We start from the raw sequence: 21,347 nt of genomic DNA, 5'->3' as shown, positions 1-21,347 counted from the left end.
GATTGGTATTAGCAAACTGTCAGCTCCTGACCTGTTTGTCTATCATTACTCCTAAACAATGAACATGTTATTTCTAAAACAGACATATGCCTGAATAATAATTCTATCTATATACTCATAAAGCTTTATGTGAAAAAAAAAACACACAAAAACTCCTAGAGCCTGAAGCTTGCAAAAATGTTGTGAGAAAAACATCAGAAGGGAGCTAGATTAATGAGATTACTTAATTGCCCCTACGGCTCTGATCAGGAATCAGAAGCATTCCTTGTGAAAGATAACAAGAAGATAACAACCACAGCAAATAAATAAAACCACAGAAGAACAAAGTTGTACCGTTTTATTGGCACAGTAACTTTTCAAAGGCTGGTATGAAGAGAGAGTCCGAGTAGCCAGACATGATGGTCTGATGCCACCGCTCGGAACTCCTCGACAGCCCCCAGAAGCACATCAACAAACAGGCAGTTGCAGTACAGGAGGGCTGAGGATATACAGCAGGTGAGCCATGCAGAGGCGCTTGGAGAGGACAATTGACTTGTGATGCAGCATTGCTGCTGGAACCAGTAAATCTCAGCGTGCTGACTTGCACTGTGCAGACCTTTAAATGGGTATGGCCCTTTCATCCCAACAGCTATGAATGTGAAACCATATCTGCAGACTGACAAAAAATTTCCTGTAACCTACGCTGAAGTCAGGAGATGAGATTTAACTGAAGAGCTCACAATCCACATATCCAGAAATACAGGGCACAGGAAGGAACTGCCTCCTAATCAATGAATGAAATATAAAACATGGGACTTGGTCCATATAGATATGCAGGGCAAAGCTAACACAACAGCAGAGTCCCCAGATTCTTAGATACTTTAGGTAAAAAAATGGTATGCAAAAGAAAAAAAAATCTAGAAATAATCTTTAAAAATCTGTATTTTGAAGAAAGGGAGCACCACCAATTACATTAAGTTGTAAAACACAGTAAGAAACATGTAAATAATTTTCAGGTTGGTAATTCTGATAAAACAAACGCCTACAAAGAAATAAAAACACATGTCTGGTAGAGTATATTGTATTAAAACGACTGGAGTACAAGAAACATGTGGTCAGACTATATAGGAACAAGTGTATAGTGTGCATGGATCCCTCCTCTCCTCCACCCCTCTTTCCTCTCTCACCTCATCCATACCTTTTTATGGCCTTTCACTTGCTACATGGAGGTAGCATGGCCCTATCACCATGGAGCCTGGAAATCAGAGTGTATCCCCAGGGAATGGGTAAGAAAACACACACACACACACACACACACACACACACACACACACACGGAATCTCAGGTATTTAACTTCTGTGTCCTGTGCTTTTCTGTGTAAATGCGTGGAGAGAGCACCCAGCATGTATCAGAGGCAGCCTTCTGTGTATGCCGCCTGGAATCACTGGGCAGTTTTATGCTGTGGGTTGGATCACATCACATGGTAGTGTCCCAGAACTGGGAAGGCAGCTTGCTACAGGGGGCCCCTGCAGGCTTCTTCAGGAGCGTGGGCTTCTTGCATGGAGGTGGGGGCGGTGCTCTGGGCTCAGAGTGTTGCAGAATCTGCTGCCAGTCTTCTCCTTCCTCGCAGAGCTTTCGCCTCCAGTCCAGGAGTTCCTGCAGGGCCACACTTTCATTCTCTGAGAGCCTCAGCTGATGGATTACCTGTGGGGAAAATAGGGGGGAAGAGTAACACCAAATATATATTGAGAATGAGCGAGATGTATAATAGCAACACCTGGTTGCCACGGGACTGGACCAGGGTCAAAAGAGGCATCATTCATTCCCTATGAACCCCCAGCACTCAGCAAATGACACCCAACTGGGTTGGCTGTGAGCTGCTGAATTAAGAAGAGTGGGGGGGAAAAATCAGTGGAACACTTAGGATAGGTGCACTGGTTAACATGTGATATCCTTCCGGTGGGAGAAGAAAGACTTAACTGTCTGTTTGCCTTCTATTATTACATACACTAGAGGCTCGGGGCATGACATTTGTGCACTGGGGGGTGGGGGTGTGGTCCCTCAGCCCTGTCTGCACCCTCTCACAGTCCAGAACACCTCGGGGGATGTCCGCCTGCTGGCTTAGGCCTGCTCCCCACCGTCAGGTGGACATCCCCCATTAGATGGACACCTCCCAAAGGGTTCTTAGCACTGCTGTGGAGGTGGGAGAGGCTCCCACCACTGCTGCGCTCGCCAGCCATTAGCCTTGCTTCTGGCTGAGTGGTGCTCCTCCCGTAGTAGAGCAGTGACCACCAGGGGGCAGCTCCTGCATTGAGCATCTGCCCTGTGGTGGTCAGTGTGCGTCGTAGTGACCAGTTGTACCGCCTTTCAGTTGATTTGCATATTAGCCTTTTATTATATAGGACTAGAGGCCCAGTGCACAAAATTTGTGCGCTGGGAGGGTGTCCCTCAACCCAGACTGTACCCACCCACTCCATTCTGGGACCCCTGTGGGATTGGGCCTAAGCTGGCAGTCAGACATCCCTCTCACAATCCGGGACTGCTGGCTCCTAACCACTCGCCTGCCTGATTGCCCCTAACTGCTTCTTCCTGCCAGCCTGATCACCCTCTAACCACTCCCCTGCTGGGTCTGATTAATACCTAACTGATCCCCTGAAAGCCCCATCACCCCCAACTGCCCTCCCCTGCTGGCCTGATCTTGCCCCCAACTGTCCTCCCCTGCTAGCTTGATCTCACCTCCAATTGCCCTCCCCTGCAAGCCTGGTCCCCACCAACTGCCCTCCCCTGCCGGCCTGATGGCCCTCAACTGCTCTCCCCTGCAGGCCTGGTTCCCCCCACAACTGCCCTCTCCTGCCAGCCTGATCTCACCCCCAACTGTCCTTCCCTGCCAGCTTGATCGCCCCTAACTGCCTCTGCCTGCCTGATCCCCCCCAACTGCCCTCCTCTGCTGGCCAATTTGGTTCTGATTGGTCGATTTCTATGCCAGTCAGCATCAAAAGCTCCGCCTCCTAGGCAGCCATTGGATCCTCACAGTTGACCCAATTTGGTTCTGATTGGTCAGTTTCTATGCCTGTCAACATCAAAAGCTCCACCTCCTAGGCTGCCATTGGATCATCACAGTTGACCCAATTTGGTTCTGATTGGTCAGTTTCTATGCCAGTCAGCATCAAAAGCTCTACCTCCTAGGCAGCCATTGGTTCCTCACACTTCACCCAGATTTGGTTCTGATTGGTCAATTTCTATGCCAGTCAGCATCTCTGGGCCTATCAACAGGGCCTGATCAGAAGGGCAATGCTGATCAGCAGCCCCCGTGGAGGCCTGGAAAGAAATGGAGGTGCGGCTGCTGGCCAGGCCCAGAGAGAAAGCGAGAGGGAAGTGCTGATCAACAGCTGATACAGAGGCTATAGATCAGATCCTGCTTCTCTCTTCAGGCCTCTCTGGGCTTGATTCACAGCCCCTTCAGCAGTCAGTGCTGGGTTACCATGCCATGCTCGGTCGCCACGGCAACCCAGGGCTGACTGCAGAACTGACTTCTGATTGGTCAGAGCCTCCAGTCGTGCTGGACCCAGGGTTTTTATATATTAGGATTCTTATAACACCTTGTACTTTCTCTTCATTTAATGTATTACAATTATAATTGTCTGATGTTCTTGGATTTCTCCAGGTTCACCTCATTCTAGAATCCACTCAGTCTATGCACAGTTATTAGTATCTTTTAAGGTAATGTGACACCTCATACTCAAGAGGGCCCATTCATGGTCTATGTTAAGAGAGGATGACACTAATGTAGAAACTGGTTCCAAGAGTTAGGTGTGGCGAGGGACAGCCACTAAAATATCAAACGAGCTCAGTGGAGGCATGTAGTTGTGCTTGAGAACATCTGCAACCCCACTGGTGCGTCATGCAGGTGCTATTTTGTGGCAGTGAATCCAAGCTGTGATTTAAACTACCTGCTGTGTGCTCTCTCAGACCTTGAGATCACAGAGATGGAAATTTTAGGGGCCTTTGCAGAAGAGCATCAAAACGTGCAATTGTGTCAGCTATTTCCTCTCGTTTTCTTCGGGCATCTGAAGAGAGACACCCTGGAGGCGGAGCTTGCCCCTGAGCTGGGTCACTTCAGGACAACTGCACTACATGGATTGCCACGGGCTCCCCTTTCTGCCAGCAGCCAGTAATCCGTAACAGCTAGATATTGCAGAAACCGTTTTTTGGTTTATGTTTTTTATGTTTGTTTTGTTTTTCCTATCAATTCTAAAGTGAGTATGCTGGTTTAAAAGAATGAGATTCTAGTCATAAACAATACATGTGAATGGGAACATTGGGAGCATTAAGAGGAAATGAGATGGCTCATCCCACCTCCAACTGGCTACTTTGTGCCAGTGCCACTTCCATCCTCTTCATCAAGACAAAAGAGAATACAACAAAGCAGGACACAGGTGGTTTTCTCCCCTGTGACAACAGGCACTTAAAAGAAGCACAGGCAGTCCTTGTTCCAGGACAATTCTAAAACCAACTCCTCCGCCTGGCCACCCGAGCCTATTGTTTGCCCAGGAAGAAGATTTTAAAGCTCAGAATCAAGTTGATGGGCAGAACATTGAGACACGGTGTTAAAACACAGAAACCAAGAGGTCAAACCCATATCTAGTGTGCATAACTAGATTTCGGGAGCTGGTTTTTAGCAAAAGGAGTTCCCCCAAATTGACTTTAAAAACAACCAGAAAACTGAAAACAACAACAACAAAAAACCTCCTAAGTGTGGAAGACAGGACTGTGATTGTCCAGGTCCTGAAGCACCCTCCAGGCATCAACAGAAAGTGAGGTGCTAAAGCAGCATGCCCCACTTTAAAGGGTATTTTTCTCTAGCGTCCAGGACTGCACCAGAATGACGGGGAAAGAAGACATTCTCCTGCTGGGAAGACTCTCATGAAAGCCAGATTGCCTTTGCTGTCAGGGAAGTGAGCCAAGGAAGGGGGCCAGAGGGTGTGCATAAAAACCATTTACTTAATAACACCTTAAAGTGCTAAATATGTGCCAGGTACTCTTCTAAGCACCTTATAAGTGGTAACTCATGCAGTCCTCCTAAGGACTCTACAAAGCATTTTGTGATGAAGAAATTGAGGCACAGAGTGGTTAAGTAATTTTTCTAAAGTCACTTGGAAAATTATGGGACCAGGCAGGCTGGCTCCAGAATCTGCCTTCTTAATTATTACTCTACAGTGATTGTCACTTACTTAACAACTGTTATCCAGCATGCTAAAGACCAGAGTCTCTATATCACCTTCCTCTTCTTGTCTTTTTCTAAATGGCATTTGAGTAAAATCTGTATGTTTCCTCCATTAATGTATTCTAGTGCCTCTATTTTTCCATTAGTGTATTCTGTGTTGATTACATTTAGCTTTAGTCTCATTCACTGTATGAATAATGAATATACTGTGTATATATATATATACTGAGTGGCCAGATTATTATGACCTCTGAACACATAATAATCTGGCCACTCAGTGAGTGTATGTGTGTGTGTATGTGTGTGTGTGTGTGTGTGTGTGTGTGTGTGTATATATATATATATATATATATATATATATATCCCGGTGCATGAATTTGTGTGTCCAGCCAGCCTGGCCAGGGGGAGGGGACATGGGTGGTTGGCCAGCCTGCCTGCTGGTCGAACTCCTCGTGGAGGGGACAATTTGCATATTAGCCTTTTATTATATAGGACTTTTATTATATAGGATATACACTGAGTGGCAAGATTATTATGTGTTCAGAGATCATAATAATCTGGCCACTCAGTATATATATATATTCCTTGGCACACTTTCCTTATATAACAGCCATATCTGAAAAATGTTATTACTGGATTAATTTTATGAGAGAATATTTAATTGATGGAAGGGTACCTATACCATCTCAGTTTATTATTTTCCCCAAATTTCCTTGAAAACCATTTTTTTTCAGTAATAGAACTTTATATTAACCTACAGTATTAAGAAAAAAAACAAGGAACTTATTCTTCTGCATAGAATATTGTATGTCATGGCAGGTTTTCACCCCCATTGTAAAATGATAAAAAAGAAATTAATTACAAAAATTATGTTTTTAAAATATCACAAAGCTCTCGCAAAACTGAGAACTAGAGAAACCACAGTTCTGGATAGAGAGAATCTTTCTGAGTAAACAATTACTAGCTTCTTTTTTGTTTCTTTCAGGGACATTTGCCAATTATGTTCTTCTGAGGTCTAAAGAGTCCATTACAAAAGAAAGAGAATATATATATAATATTTTGCAGGTGCATGGAACTAGAGAGACAAATTAAAACTTGAGAATCCTCAAATGCATGGGCATTTTCTCAAAGGGTCATTTGTTAAGTTCTTCAAATGTATGAGAAAGTGGTGCCTTGGGCCAAAAGCTTATAAGAAGTAGAGTTGCCGAAATTGGTTTGGCTCAGTGGGTAGAGCATCGGCCTGCGGACTGGAAGGTCCCAGGTTCAATTCTGGTCAAGGGCATGTACCTTGGTTGCGGGCACATCCCCAGTAGGGGTTGTGCAAGAGGCAGCTGATAGATGTTTCTCTATCATCGATGTTTCTAACTCTCTATCCCTCTCTCTTCCTCTCTGTAAAAAATCAATAAAAAAAATATATTTAAAAAAAAAAAAGAAGTAGAGTGAAATGTCTTACAATGATAGAAATGCTTTCAGAAGCAGAAATTTAACAGGGAGATGATAGCCTCAAGCGCCTGACTAGTCGCATCTTAATGACTTTCGGGCTTTAAGACTGAGTGGGGCACATGGTTGGAGACTTGGGCTGTCAAATACAGAGCTAGAGCTACTGTAATGTTTCAGTGCTAAGGAACCTGTTAAGTTCTCTGTTTAAGCACAGGAAGGTGCAAGCTGAGGATCAGAGGAGAACCAGAGGTAGAATGGTTCTCCAACACAACTAAATTTGTGATTGGATTGATGTGATCACCCTTGCCTTTTCTTCCTAACAAAGGATGGTGATAAACTTTTGTGTAGAAAACATCTATGGAATCTATAATTTATTTACACACAATGCTTACCATGCAATCAGAAATTACTATACATGTGAAGAGATAAGGAAATTTACTAAAATTCAAAAGATAAAACAGATTCACAAATGATCCAGATTTAGAGTTAGCAGGTAAAGACTAAAATGCCTATGATTAAATATTTAAGAGAACTGAGGGAAAAAGGCAAATGTAAGGAATAGCAGAATGAACATAAGCATAAAAGCGTATCTGAAGTAGATGAGATACAAAGAATGTGGCCAAGCTATTGTCAGAGATATTTCTAAAGCTCGTTAATAGCATCAATGCACATTTTAATCAGCTCAGTAAACCACACAAAAGATGAACACACACAGCATCACCAACAATAAGAAAATACAAAGCATATCATATTAAAAATGCCTAAGACCAAAGACAAAAGAAGGAGTAAACTTTAAAAATCCAGATTAAAAGACACATTATTTTCAAAGAAATGACAATGAGAGTGAAAGCTGATTGCTAAATACTAGTAGTAACATTGGACAACAGAAAACAACAAATCAGAGGTTAAAGTACTAAAAGGAAGTAATTCAACCTAAAATTCTGCTCTCAAAAATGAAAATGAAATAAAAAATGTTTTGGAGAAACAAAGATGAGGTAACTTGGCAACAACAGTCTTATGCATGTGTGTGTTGTTTTGAAGGTAAGAAAAATGATACCACATGGAAAAAAAATGGAAATTTTAGAGAGAAGGAAGAACAGTGGGATTAAATGCATGGGTGAATATAAATTATATGTTTTCAAGGTCTTCTGGACTTAAAATTATATGTAAAACAAGAATGGATGCCACCAATAACTACAAAAGCCAGGAGGGGTTACATGGAGTAGAGGCTCTAAAGTTCTAGCAGTATTAGGAAAATGGTACAAGTAATAAAATCTGTTAAAATGCAATAAGTAAGGTGCATGTTTTATTGTCTGGTGAAACTACAACAAAAATAGTAAGAACATATAATAAATAAGTGAAATAAATATTCAATTAATCTAAAAGAAAGGTACAAAAAGAATAAAAATTGGAATCAACTCCTAACAAAACAGAAAAGCATAAAAACTAGACAAACAGAATCTAGATCTCCACCCAGTAGTTGGCATTGCTCTTCTGTGGCCTGATGGCATGTGCTGGCTTTATCTTCATACTACTGTGAACATACAACTGTCCTCATACCAAGCAAGCACAAAATATACCCATTTTATATTACTACTCAATCCTAGACTCTTGCCAGTAGGTTTGCATAGTGATCAAAAACATGTACTAGGTGTGACCCTCTACGAACACCTTCACGATAGGAACAGATTTGCAGATTGAGTCACTCCATAGAGGCTACCCCAATCTGCTGAGCGTGACTGCTGATCTGAACTAGGCTTGGTGGGAGAGATTGTGACATACAATGTTCCAAGTCCCCTGAGTCATTGCTTCACTAAAATAAAAGAAATGCTCTCTAACCTTTCAAAGCTTCTCAGTATTTATTTTAAAAATCTGAATTCCCAAGTATATTATAAAAGGTGAAACTTGTACATACACACCATGAGAAAGCACTTTCTTAACGAAGATATTGATGTCTTGAATAATGTAGTGAGCACAGAAGAATGCCATCTTTGAGTCAATGACAAAGAGCTCTCTAGGCTTCCCTGAGAAACACAAATTTGACTGATGTTTGCAATAATCAAGTAGTGCTCAGAATAAACCCTTTTATTGAGAGAGCCCATGGAACTTTATTTTCTATTATGGAGATTAATAGGTATTGAGTAAAATTTAATAGGTATATAAAGATAGTTGCCAGAAAGGCATAAAAGAGATGCTAAAATATTAACATTATTGATCTTCAATTACAAAAACAAAATAGAATCTTCATAGATTATTTTTAAATGAAAGTTAAAATTCTATGTAAGAATATCTGATAGGTCATTACTATCAACACTGAAGTTCAGAGGGCATTTTGAAATCATGATCTATGAGACAATAGACAGAAGATCAGAAGATGAGGACAGTGTCCTTTGACTAAAGGTGTTTAATCTTCCTTGGTTAGATTCACTAAATTTATTAGATTGTGAGGTATAAGAATGATAGTTGTCACAGTTAAGAGCTTTCATATTTTAAAATATCAAATATAGCTATGAATATTACCTAAGTGGTGGTCAAGGAATATATAAGCAACAAAAAGTATTTATATTATTCAGCACTGTAAAACATCTAAATCGTGTTTCTCTGTTCTTTAAACCTGTTGCTAATAACAAACACCCTCACAGCCTCCCTTACTATTATTTGATATTTCATAAAAATGTTATCATTGAAAAGGCAATAATGATTTTTAACAATAATTTTAGTATTGATATTGAAAAGGAAGCACTTACTTTCTGAAAGAGAAGAAATAACTCTGGGGTTAGGGATGCTGCCGGCAATGTGGGCTCAGAATCAGCTGGCTTCCCTCAGGTCTCATTTACGTGGATTTGTTTGTAGGATAAGGATACCGTATTGGTGTATTTTAACTTAAATCTTGTTTTCTACTGTTTTAAAAGATACATTTCCACCACACTTATTTATTTTCTGGCATGTTTTATATAATAGTGTTTGTACACAAAACCACCTTTCAGAACCAGAAGGCAAGTGTTATAACTAAGAAATAAAGTATTCCACACATCTGAACCTTTGGGTATGAGATGCCCTGCTATTAAAGGAACTTTTTTTTAATTGATTAAGGTATTACATATGTGTCCTTATCTCCCTATTGCCCCCCAACCCTCCCACTCATGCCCTCACCGCCCCCACCCCTGTTGTCTGTGTCCATTGGTTAGGCTTATATGCATGCATACAAGTCCTTTGGTTGATCTCTCCCCCTTACCCTCCCCCTCCCCTACCTTCCCTCTGAGGTTTGACAGTTGGAAAGATGCTTCTCTAAAGGCAACTCACACAAGTGTCTTAATGTGCTGCCCATGGCATAGAGATGGAGAAAAAAAGAGGGAGTGTTTTGTTTTTTGTTTTTAACCTTTCTTATTTTTCTTTATATCATTTACCTGGGCAAGCAAACACTATGGTTGAAGGTCTGTAGAGACTTCATAGAGGTGGCAACTTTTTTTTTTTTTTAATTTCAGAGAGAGAGAGAGAGAGAGAGAGAGAGAGAGAGAGAGAGAGATGCTCTGACTGGAAATCGAACCCACCACCTTTGGTGCATGGGACGACATACCAACCAACAGAGCCACACCAACGAGGGCAGAGAGGTGATAACTTTTGAACTAAATTTTGAAAAATGAGATGGTCAATCAGATGGAAATGGGCGAAAACAGGCAGGGAGAGGTATTTCTACAAGACTTGATATAGACATTGGACTTCATTCTTTAACAGGAAATTACAATCCTATGAAGATGTTGAGGCTGGTTGAACAGACACAGTATATTTGACAACCTGGACTTCTGAGTCAGAGGACCTGGACTGGAATCCTAAATTTGCCACCTAATAGTTGTGTAACCTTGCAGAAGTCTATCAGCTTCCACATCTGTAAACTGGGATCACAATAATAAAATCTACCTCAAAAGGACAAAAGGAAGAGTAATTGTTACATGAGCTACTTAAAAGTGACAGCTCTATAAAATGTGGGTTATTATGACTTTGTCATTGTTAGCTATTTGACTTGGGAAAATCTCTAAACATTCTGAATTACAGTTATCCTAATGACTCAATCAGACACTATTAAATGTAACCACCTCTCACAATTTAGGTTTCTATATAAATATAACATAGTCTCGCCCAGCTGGTGTGGTTCAGTGGTTGAGTGTTGACTCCATGAACCAGGAGATTGTGGTTTGATTCCCAGTCAGGGTACATGCCTGGGTTGTGGGCTCGATCCCTAGTAGGGGGCTAGCAGGAGGCAGCAGATCAATGATTCTCTCTCATCATTGATATTTCTATCCCTATCCCTTCCTCTCTCTGAAATCAATAAAACATATTTAATAAATATAACATATTTATATTGACATGTTATTAACATGAAGCTCTCAAAAAACTGAGCAATACGTTGGATTTATAACCTAACTATGATTTATATTTGATTTTAAACTAAAGAAAGTTATTCAGGAAAAAAATGATGAAAGGTCTAGAGGTTTTTGAATTTTAGGAGAAAAGTTAAAAGGGTATACACAGATTTTAGTGACTAATTTAAGTAACTGTTAAATTTTTTTTGAAATTTGGGTTTGATATATATTTTCAGGGGTCCTTAAGTTCTTGGAACAATCTAAGATTTTTGCATTTTGATTTTAATAATATTTTTTTTAAAATTATGTAATTGTACTTTAAATCATTTGAATTCCTATTTTTTAAGCTGGCAGTCAGTGAGATTTAATTTTCTGAATTGCTATTTTATTTACAAGCAGATTGACACGAGTAATATTATTTGCATTCTTGCAGGTTAAGAAGAAAAAGTGATATATTTAATATGCAAGTAAGCATTCTTTTCCAAGAAAAAGCTAAATGATCTGACAGTGTAGGTTGCACATCAATTCAAATAGAAAAAAAGGTGACAGAGACTTGGGTAAAACCAACTGCACAAGATGGTAAAAGTGTCCCGAAGTTCATGGAAACTGTGTCAGTATCATTTTCATATTTCAACAGTAATTTCACATCAGCTAAACAGAATCATACGTAATATAAAATGTAGAAAATTTTATTTTTTTTTTGCTTTTGTAGGTTTCTGTTCTACTGAATTTTTAAATTTGCCTTGGTTTTTACAGCTCTAATGAGAGCTAAAAGAATAAAGAGATTTTATGTAACATCTTAATTAACATTACAATAAAGTAATTTAAGAAATGTTAAGAATCAAGGACAATCTTTTTTAATTAAAAAGGATCATATATATTATCAAAGTGAGAAAAATGCTAATCAATGTGAGCAGAATTCCCTGTGAGTAGAATTAGTTACTATTTGATAAGACTATGGGTGTCCTAGAGTCCAAAATGAGTAAATCAATCTCTACCCAGCACAATGCATCCAGTTCACTTACATAGAGGGTTTAAAAGGAATTAACGTGTGAATGCCTGAATACTAGTACATGTTTGAGAGAAGGAACAGATGTTACCACAATACAGGCATACCTCATTTTATTGCCCACCCCTGATACTGTGTCTTTTACAAATTGAATGTTTGTAGCAATCCTGCATCAAGAGGACAATTTTTCTATAGCCTCAAATTATGGTAAGTACTTTTCAGCAATAAAGTATTTTTGAACTAAGGTATGTACATTTTTTTAGACATAATGTAATCATACTCTTAATAGACTACAGAATACTATAAACATAACTTATAAGCATTGGGAAACCAAAAAATTTGTATAACTTGCTTTATTGCCATATTTTAATGATTACTGTATTTGCTTTGTTGTGATAATCTAAAAACAAACCCACAATATCTCTGAGGTATGCCTCTATATTAGACTTGTGGTTTCATTTTTTTTAAACTTAGGAGCAATGGGACACCTCACCTCCATCAAGATCAAGGAAGGGGAAGGAAGAGAGTGCCTTGAAGTAACACCAGACTGACCTTGGACAAATCTCATATTTGAGGTAAAGTTTATATCTCGCCTTTCAAACAATATAAAGCCCTAGAAACTTATTAAAAAGGCTCTGCAGCTCTGAAATCCCATAGGGTGTGTGTATGTGGGTGTGATCCAGACTTGCCTTAGATGGGTTTGAATGACTAATGAGTGGGATCACTGAAGGGAGTGGAGCAGCTACCATGGACTTCATGGTGGCCAAAGAATGCCATGCCTTAAGCAATCAAATAAGCTTATTGTATGCTATGGTGTGAATGTTTGAATCCCCCAAATTCACATGTTGGAATCCTAAAGTCTAATGTGTTGATATTTGGAACTGAGGCTTCTTGGAGGTGATTAGGTCATGAGGGTGTAGCACTCATGAGTAGGATTAGTGCCCTTATAAAAGAGATTGCACAGAGCCCCCTTGTCCCTTCTGCCACCTGAGGACAGAGTAATAACTCTGCTACCTGTAAGATAGCCTTTCCCTGGCCATGCTGGATCTCTGATCTCAGACTTCCAGCCTCCAGAACTGTGAGGAATACATTTCTATGGTCTACAAGCCACCCAGTCTGAGGTGTTTTGTTATAGCAACCCGAAAGGACTAAGGCATCTTATGCCCCAAAATTATTATTTTTGGATAGCATGGGTAAAAAATGGTACTATTCTATAACAGGCACAAAACCCAGGCTTCCAGAAAATGGCACAGGCTGTCAACTTAAAATTCTTTGAAAATAAAATATTTTGATAGAGAATTTAATAATATATTATACATTGCTCTGTGATTTTTATTTTTAATTTGACATTTAAAAGAGATCTGAAAGCTGCAGGGTTTGTGATTCAGTATGAGAAAGCACCGAGTCACAGTTTACAGGGAGCTGGGACAACCTGACACCTCAAAGAAATTGACAAAGGGACCCACTCCACAGAGGCCAGAGAGTATTATTCATGCCACCCCCATGTGGGCTGCATGTAAGGGGGGGTCATATAATGAATATTAGTGTTTAATTTACACCCCATTAGTTTCTACCACCTGAAATGGGGCTTTTGTTGTAGCTGTAACTGCACATTTTCCTTTCTATTCTTAAGGATGGATTACAAAAGGGAGCTAAACCATCGACCTTCAATAAATAGGTATGCCTCTTAACACCCCATTACAAGCTCCCAGCACATGTGAACAGACACAGAAACGATCTGGGCCCAAAGTCACTTCGCTATGGGCTAGAATACTCATCCTCAAATAAAATCCCTGACTTTCAGCAGGTTTTTAACAAGAATATTCTTTCATTGAAACAGTAATCCTTAGAAATAGTGCTACTTAACGCACTGATTGCTACCTCAACAACTCAGTATGGGGGTTAAAACAATGCTTTTATTTTGTTATTGAGAACATCTTGTTGATTTAATATTTAGCAGTTCAAGATGTGAATGTAGTTTCCATTTTTCCACCTGGATTTGTGAAGTATTTGTGTCTTCTAATGTCCAGGAGATATCAATTAGATATGAAGAGTTTGGTAAAGAGTTTGGTAAAAACTGAGTTCATGCAAATTTTATATCTAAGGTGGGACATTTATAATGACTTCACTTACTTCCAGAGGTTAAAAACCACTAAATCTCTCACAACCTAGAGGAACACACAATATAATTTGAAGGCTTAATGAAGTTTATTACTTATACATCTATTTACTAAAGGTATTCTATTGTCATTAATAGAGTTTTATGAGATGACCTAATTAAAAAGGAGATATAAATTTTCTTCACTTTCTGTGGATATGCATTTCTATGAATAATATTAATAAATGAAAATTAATAACTTGCTGCTGATTTTACCTTAAGTCTTTCCCTTCTAGGACAAAAATAGCCTTTGTTAAATAATTCATATGTAAAATCATGTTGCTGTTCATTTGTCACAGAATTGATTTTTCTATTGACTATTCACCCAGAGGTGAAAAGAGGCATTTACTGACATTTATGGAAATTAAAAGAAGGAAGCGTCTTGACTGAATTGTGAATATTAGTGTTTCAAATGCAAATCCCATTTCCACTTCATGCTAACAAGATGTTGGAAGAAAAATGTTAAAAAACGAAACTCGAAAATCACAGTTTGTAAAACTAAAGTTTATCCAAGTACATCCTAAAATGTGGCATAAAATAAAATGTGATTCAAAAAAGTCTTTGATTAAATGGTTGTATATTTCTATACTTCTAAAAAAAAAACACCAAGAAAAAAATTGAAAGTGAAAATGATACCGTTATAATTAATTAGTTATTAATAACAGGAAACGAGCAAAGGGAAGGCCAACACCAGCAGAGAGAACCACATAGGTAAGATAGACGCATGTCCAGTTGGGGTGACATAAGGAAGATACTTGCCTATCAATCAAACCTAGGGACAGAAATGGTTGGCCAGATGGGCATGAAGATTTGGGATACATAATCCCCTGGACAAAGGAGCTCGCTCTCTTGTGCTTTGGGTACTCTTGGGACTCTTATTTCATGGGGCACACTCTCCTGATTCTCTTGCATTTACCCAAATGGCCCACAGCCATGTGGACCTTACAAGCAATGGACTAACAGACTGCAGCAGGGAAATACAAGCTAAACTAGCTTAATGCTGAACTGGACCCAGCTCCAACATGGAAAGGAAACTCTGGACACTGGCTCTGATTTGAGCTCTACTGAAACCCCAGCTACCCTTCTATGACTGGACTAAGAGAAATGGGACTTTGGAAAACCAGGATTGTAATTCCACAGAATTAAAGCTTTTTACCATATTTCATCCTCCCATGGGGGCCTCCAGAAATGCTTATTCCGGTGCCCTAAGAAACTCACTCCCACTAGCTACAAGGGGAGATGAAGCATCTTTCCCTCCGGTAACAAAAACAGCATCTCTGGTTTAGGTGAAAAATAGTTGACCCTTCCAAATTTAGAAATAGGCATTTATACAGCAGCCCAATTAAGTTCATTCTCACTCTTTTGTTTCCTTTTGTTTCCTAAGGGTTGAACAAAGGGGGAAAATATCCCGTAAAAGGCGTGTCATAAATTCTACTGGGAACAAGAGTAGCTATATCTGAACAACCAGCAGTGAGGATGGGAAGACAATATTTTAATTTTTTACCTTATCTGTACACTTTGATTTATTTTAAAAATTAACTGCTGTTCTTTACTATTTTAAGACGTAATATTACATTGGAACAGATTTAGTATAATTTAAATGGACATTTATTTGCATTTTGCAGCTGATTTTAAGTTCATAGCTGTGAATAAAAATGGACTCTGATGAGTGAATGCATGTTTCTATTAATGGAAAGTTATAAAATAGAAATTTAAAATTGTACTGCACATCATGTGATATAATTAATTTGTGACATTTTAGGATATGGATTTTGTATGAGCTCTGGTTGTCTACCTCAGTTCATTTAAAAAACATGGCAATATAAGTGACTAGTAGATTATAGAAAGTACTTATAACATATATTTAGAGTATGCTTATAGTAATGACATATTATAGTAATGGGGTTCAAATCGAGGAACTATATGGAAAAACATAAATCTATTATATTGGAAACAGAAAGTATGAGTATTGTAATTCCTTTGAAAATATTTTTCTTGGGATATAGGACTCACTTAAAATACCAGAAGGTATTATTGAGGAAAATTAATCTACTAAATTTTATCTCTCCAAAGAATAAATCTGTTGATATAATTTGCTTATTCAAAAATCTTCAATACTGTTGACTTGCACTAGTCTAAACAATCAAATCCACACACCTTAGCATGTTACATAAAGTCCTATATTTCTGCCCACAATAATTATCCCAGCTTCATCATCATCCATTCTCACATAAACTCCATGTGTCAGTATAATCCGTTGTACCCAGAACATATCTATAATTATATTTATCTTCTCTACCATGGTTTCAGTCCAGATGCCTAAACACAGAATCCTCTGAAGTTTCCAAGGCCCAGCTCTAAAAGTCATTTCATGATATTGTTTTGTATTTTGAATCATTTTCACATGTTATCATTCTAATAGATTTTTATAACCATGTGAAATAAGCAGGTTAATTTTTATTAAACATTTCATAGACACTTAAATTCATCTTTTTTAAAAAATGTTTTTCTATTTTTTGTAGATGTTTCTGATGCTTTTTGTTCATATTTGTTGTATACATAGCCTTTTTTTAGCAGTAAATCATGTTTTATTATTTGAATCATATATATATATATATATATACACATATATTTTATTTTATTGTTTAAAGTATTACAAATAGTAGTACATATGTCTCCTTTTTTTTGCCATTTACCTTCCCTCAGCCTCCCTTACTGATTTCAGAGAGAGGACGGTAGAGGGAGAGAGAGACAGAAACATCAATGATGAGAGAGAATCATCAATCTGCAGTCTCCTACATGACCCCTACTGGAAATTGAGCCTGCAACCTGGGCATGTGTCCTGACCTGGAATCAAACTGTGACCTCTGGTTCATAGGTACTCATTTCAAGACAATATGGTCAATAAATTGTTATTGGAAATTTTTTCTGGATTAAAAGGATAAGTAGGACACAAAAAGAAGAAAGGACATTTGGGTTGAATGGTACAAGGAATGGTGCTCATACTTTTGTTGATGTCTGCATTTACAATTACAAAATACACTAGACAGAGAAAAGCACCCTGAAGTGTGGGTAGGACTTGAGAGTTGGTTTTGAACTAGCAATGGAGCTCTGAGTAAGTCTTTCCCCTACTTGTTTGATTAGCCAATATCTTAATTTGTGTTGTTTTGTAGCAGTTTACCTGTTAAGTTATTAGTTTCTTAAGATATTTTTTTTCTGGAAACAACCACAATCTGTATGTTATGCTAGTAATTATAATTAAATAAAAATGAAGACAACCATTTTATGAAATTGGGTATTAAAAAAACTATTAACCCATTCCAAGTAGATTAAAAAAATAGCTATTATTAAGAAAGGGGCATAGTTTAACAACTTCACTGGCCATTGAATTTATTGCATGGTGGAAAGCATCTTCTCTGTCATCAGCCTTTAATCTTCCTCCAAAATTTAGTTACCAGTTAGTCACCCACTCGAGAACTGGAGGTAAGAGAGGCAATTCTTTATAATTATTAAATGCACCAAAAAGTTACTAAATTATTAAAATATTTCTTGGGGCACCCAACTTGTTATAGGGGACTAACTTTGTCCCTGAGGAAAACTATGTCCATTGATTCTGAGAAATGTCTGAGAGACCTGTTATTAAGAGTTATAAGCTTTGCTCTGGTCAGTGTGCTCAATGGTAGAGTGTCGGCCTGTGCACCAAAGGGTCATGGATTCGATTCCCAGTCAAGGAACATACTTGGGTTGTGGGTTCATTCCCTGTCCCAAGTCAGGGGGTCCTGTGAGAGGCAACCAGTTGATTGGTCCTGTGAGAGGCAACCAGTTGATTGTGTCTTTCTCACAGATGTTTCTCCCTGTCTCTCTCTTTCCCTCCCTCCCTTCCACTCTCTGAAAAAGCAATGGGGAAAAATAATCCTCAGGTGAGGATTAACAAAAGAAAAAAAAAGAGTTAACTTGGTGGGAACACCATTGATGATTATATTTTGTGTAAAATTGTGTGATAAGCAATATTCCAATAATTCTATCATCAGAAGATATAAACATGTATTGCTATTGAAGGAATAAAGTTTGCTAGTAATGGAGGCTAGGCTTAGTTGAGTAAATAATAATGCTCAGCAGCAACATGTAAAATATTAAGCCAAATAAATGATGAAGGGTGATGGATACTCAAGATGGTATAGTAGGCAGACCACAAATCCCAATGGCTGACACAAAAGAAATATATTATTTGCAGGAAGGCCAAAATGATTGTTTTTGGTTATGAGTGTACTTTGCATCTTCTTGGGCCTTGGAGTATACTATACCCAGATTTTGGATGGGAAGGGACATGGAAAGTCATAGCAAAGGGAGGTTTGTATGGGTCAAGCTACAAAGTGGCTAACATCACTATGGCTTCCATTCCATTGGCTAGATCTCAGTCACATGACTATTCCTAACCACAAGGGAGGCTAGGAAATATAGTCTAACTATAAGACAGTCATGGTTACAGATACATATGCTAGACAAAATAGGGACAGAAAAACAGAATTCAGGAAGGATTAGGAAGGAAAAGATAATATTTTGCCAAAGTAAGTAACATATGAAAGCAAATATATTAACTCAAAACTTTGTTCTAAAAATAGATAATAAAAAATCACCTGCAAACATATAAAATTAATTTAAATCCACTTGGGCTTCAAATTCTATACTTTAAATGTCATTGACTTTTATCACACTTGTTTGCAATGTCACAGTTTATCTTTTTCAGAATCTATTCTGAAACACAAAATGACAGTTTCAAATAATAACATAATCATAGAAATCAGGGAAGAATCAGGTCTACAAGGCCTACTAAACTAAAAAGTAAATTCTTTAACTAACATTAGCTGATTTTGTTTCAGCACAATAGAACAAGATACTATATTTAAGAAGTCAGGAAATTGGGATCCAGTTGTCTATCTTTCATTTTTGTTATCTTGAGCAATAATACAGCTAATTGTCTCATGTTTTCCACTTACAGAAAAGGCTAATACTTACCCCTTACTTATACTCTAAGTAGACTAAAGTTTCAAATAATGGTAAATGATTTTGAAGAAAGATAATACAATCTATAATAATAAAAGCATAATATGCTAATTAGACTGGACATCCTTCTGTCCTTCCGTCCTTCCGGATGAAGCTGAGGCTGCAAGAGAAGCCTGGGTCCCAGATGCAGCCAGAAGGAAGCTTGGGTCCCAGGTGCCAGAGGGAAGCCAGTGCTAGCAGCGGGGAGAGGGGCGGGAGGGGGGAGAAAGCCTACTCTTGCACGAATTTCATGCATTGGGCCACTAGTATATTCATAATTGATATTTTATATTTAGCCTGTTGCTTATTTTATATTTAGCCTATTGCTGTAGTTTATAACTTAAAAGTACCCCTTTTCTAGAATTAACATTTTAAATTAATGGTAATTTCAACTTCCCTTCACTGGCCATCTTGCAATTCAGATATGCTTCTGTCTCGGGGCCTTTGCTGTTTTTCTACTTGAAATGCTCTTCCCACATATTAACTCCCTCCTTGAATTCCTTACTTAATTTTTGCTCAATGAGGCTTTTGTTCACAACCTGACTTAAAATTACAACCCAACCCAATCTTCCTCCATACCACCCTTGTCACACCTACTTTTGCTTATCCTGTTTTGCTTTTTAAAAAATAATTTAACAGTAGTCACTTCATTATCCATGGTGGATACATTCCAAGATCTCTAGTGGGTGCCTAAAACTGCAGGTAGTACTGAACCATACATATATATACTTTTTTTGTGGGTTTTTTTTTTGTTGTTAATCCTCACCTGAGGCTATTTTTTCTATTGATTTTTCAGAGAGAGTGAAAGGTAGGGGGAGAGACAGAAAGAAAGGAACATGGATATGAGATAAACACATCAATTGGTTGTCTCCCGCACTCGCCTTGACCAGAGCCAGATATTGAGCCGAGGTACATGCCCTTGACCAGAACCGAGCCCATAACCCATTAGTCTGAAGTTTGATGCTCTAACCATTTAGCCAAACTGGCTCAGCCCATACATACGTTTAATAACATTTGATTTATAAACTATGTACAGTAAAATATTAATAATTAACAGTGCGAATAAAATAGAATTATTATAACAATATCTATAATAATCTATAATAATAAAAGGGTAATATCTTAATTAGACCGGATGTCTTCTGGACATCCTTCCTGATGAAGCCAGGGCTGGAGGGAAACCAGCCAAGTCCTGGGTGCCTGTGGGCAGCCCGAGGGAAGCCAGCCTGGGTCCCGGGTGCCTGAGGGCAGCGAGAGAAGGGAAGCAGCTCGGGTCCCAGGTGCCAGAGGGAAGCTGGTGCTGGTAGCCAGGGGAAGGAAGGCCTATTCTTGCACGAATTTTCATGCATTGGGCTTCTAGTACTATAATAAAAGTAATGTGAATGTGGTCTCTCTCTCTTCTCTCTCAAAGTATCTTATTGCACTGTACTCACCCATCTTCTTGTGATGATATGAAATGCCTACATGATGAGATGTTTTGAGGTGAATAATATAGGCATTGTGATGTAGTGTTAGGCTACTATTGACCTTTTGATAATATACACTGAGTGGCCAGATTATTATAATCTCTGAATGCAGTGCATGAATTCGTGCATGGGTGGGGTCTGGCCAGCCTGGCCAGAGGGAGGGGACATGGGCGGTTGGCCGGCCTGCCTGCTGGTCGAGGGGACAATTTGCATATTAGCCTTTTACTGTATAGGATATACACTGAGTGGCCAGATTATTATGCATTCAGAGATCATAATAATCTGGCCACTCAGTGTATAACTCTATGGTTTCTTCTTGCCTGGCACAAGTAGATCCTCAATAAGTATTGGTTGAATGACTGAATAAATGAACCTCCAAAAATTCAATTTTATGTAATCCACTTTCTTAGAATTCAAAATATGTATATTATATACTTTATATTGTTTTATGCACTATGCATAAATCCATATATATCGTATATAATAAAAGGCTAATATGCAAATTGACTGAATGGCAAAGATGACCCATTGCTATAATGAGTACTGACCACCAGGGTGCAGATGCTCAATGCAGGAGCTGCCCCCTGGTGATCAGGGCACTCCCACAGGGGTACCGCTGCTCAGCCAGAAGACAGGCTCATGGCTGGTGAGTGCAGTGGTGGTGGC

The 21,347-nt window shown here is 38.7% G+C and overlaps 1 protein-coding gene across 1 annotated transcript in view; it reads right to left on the bottom strand.

Annotated features, from left to right (window-relative positions):
* Positions 1-352: 352 nt before the first annotated feature.
* The window catches only part of MYO16 (myosin XVI), a 421,185-nt gene continuing 400,190 nt past the window's right edge, over positions 353-21,347 (bottom strand). Inside the window, exon 34 of the mRNA XM_008143943.3 lies at positions 353-1,684. Coding sequence (XP_008142165.3) covers positions 1,457-1,684 — 228 coding nt within the window. The 3' untranslated portion in view covers positions 353-1,456. The remainder of the gene's footprint in view (positions 1,685-21,347) is intronic.

Source organism: Eptesicus fuscus, chromosome 8, assembly GCF_027574615.1.
Source record: "Eptesicus fuscus isolate TK198812 chromosome 8, DD_ASM_mEF_20220401, whole genome shotgun sequence".
Taxonomy (NCBI): Eukaryota; Metazoa; Chordata; class Mammalia; order Chiroptera; family Vespertilionidae; genus Eptesicus; species Eptesicus fuscus.
The sequence above is the reverse complement of the archived record's forward strand: the minus strand, read 5'-3'. Positions and strand labels throughout refer to the sequence as shown.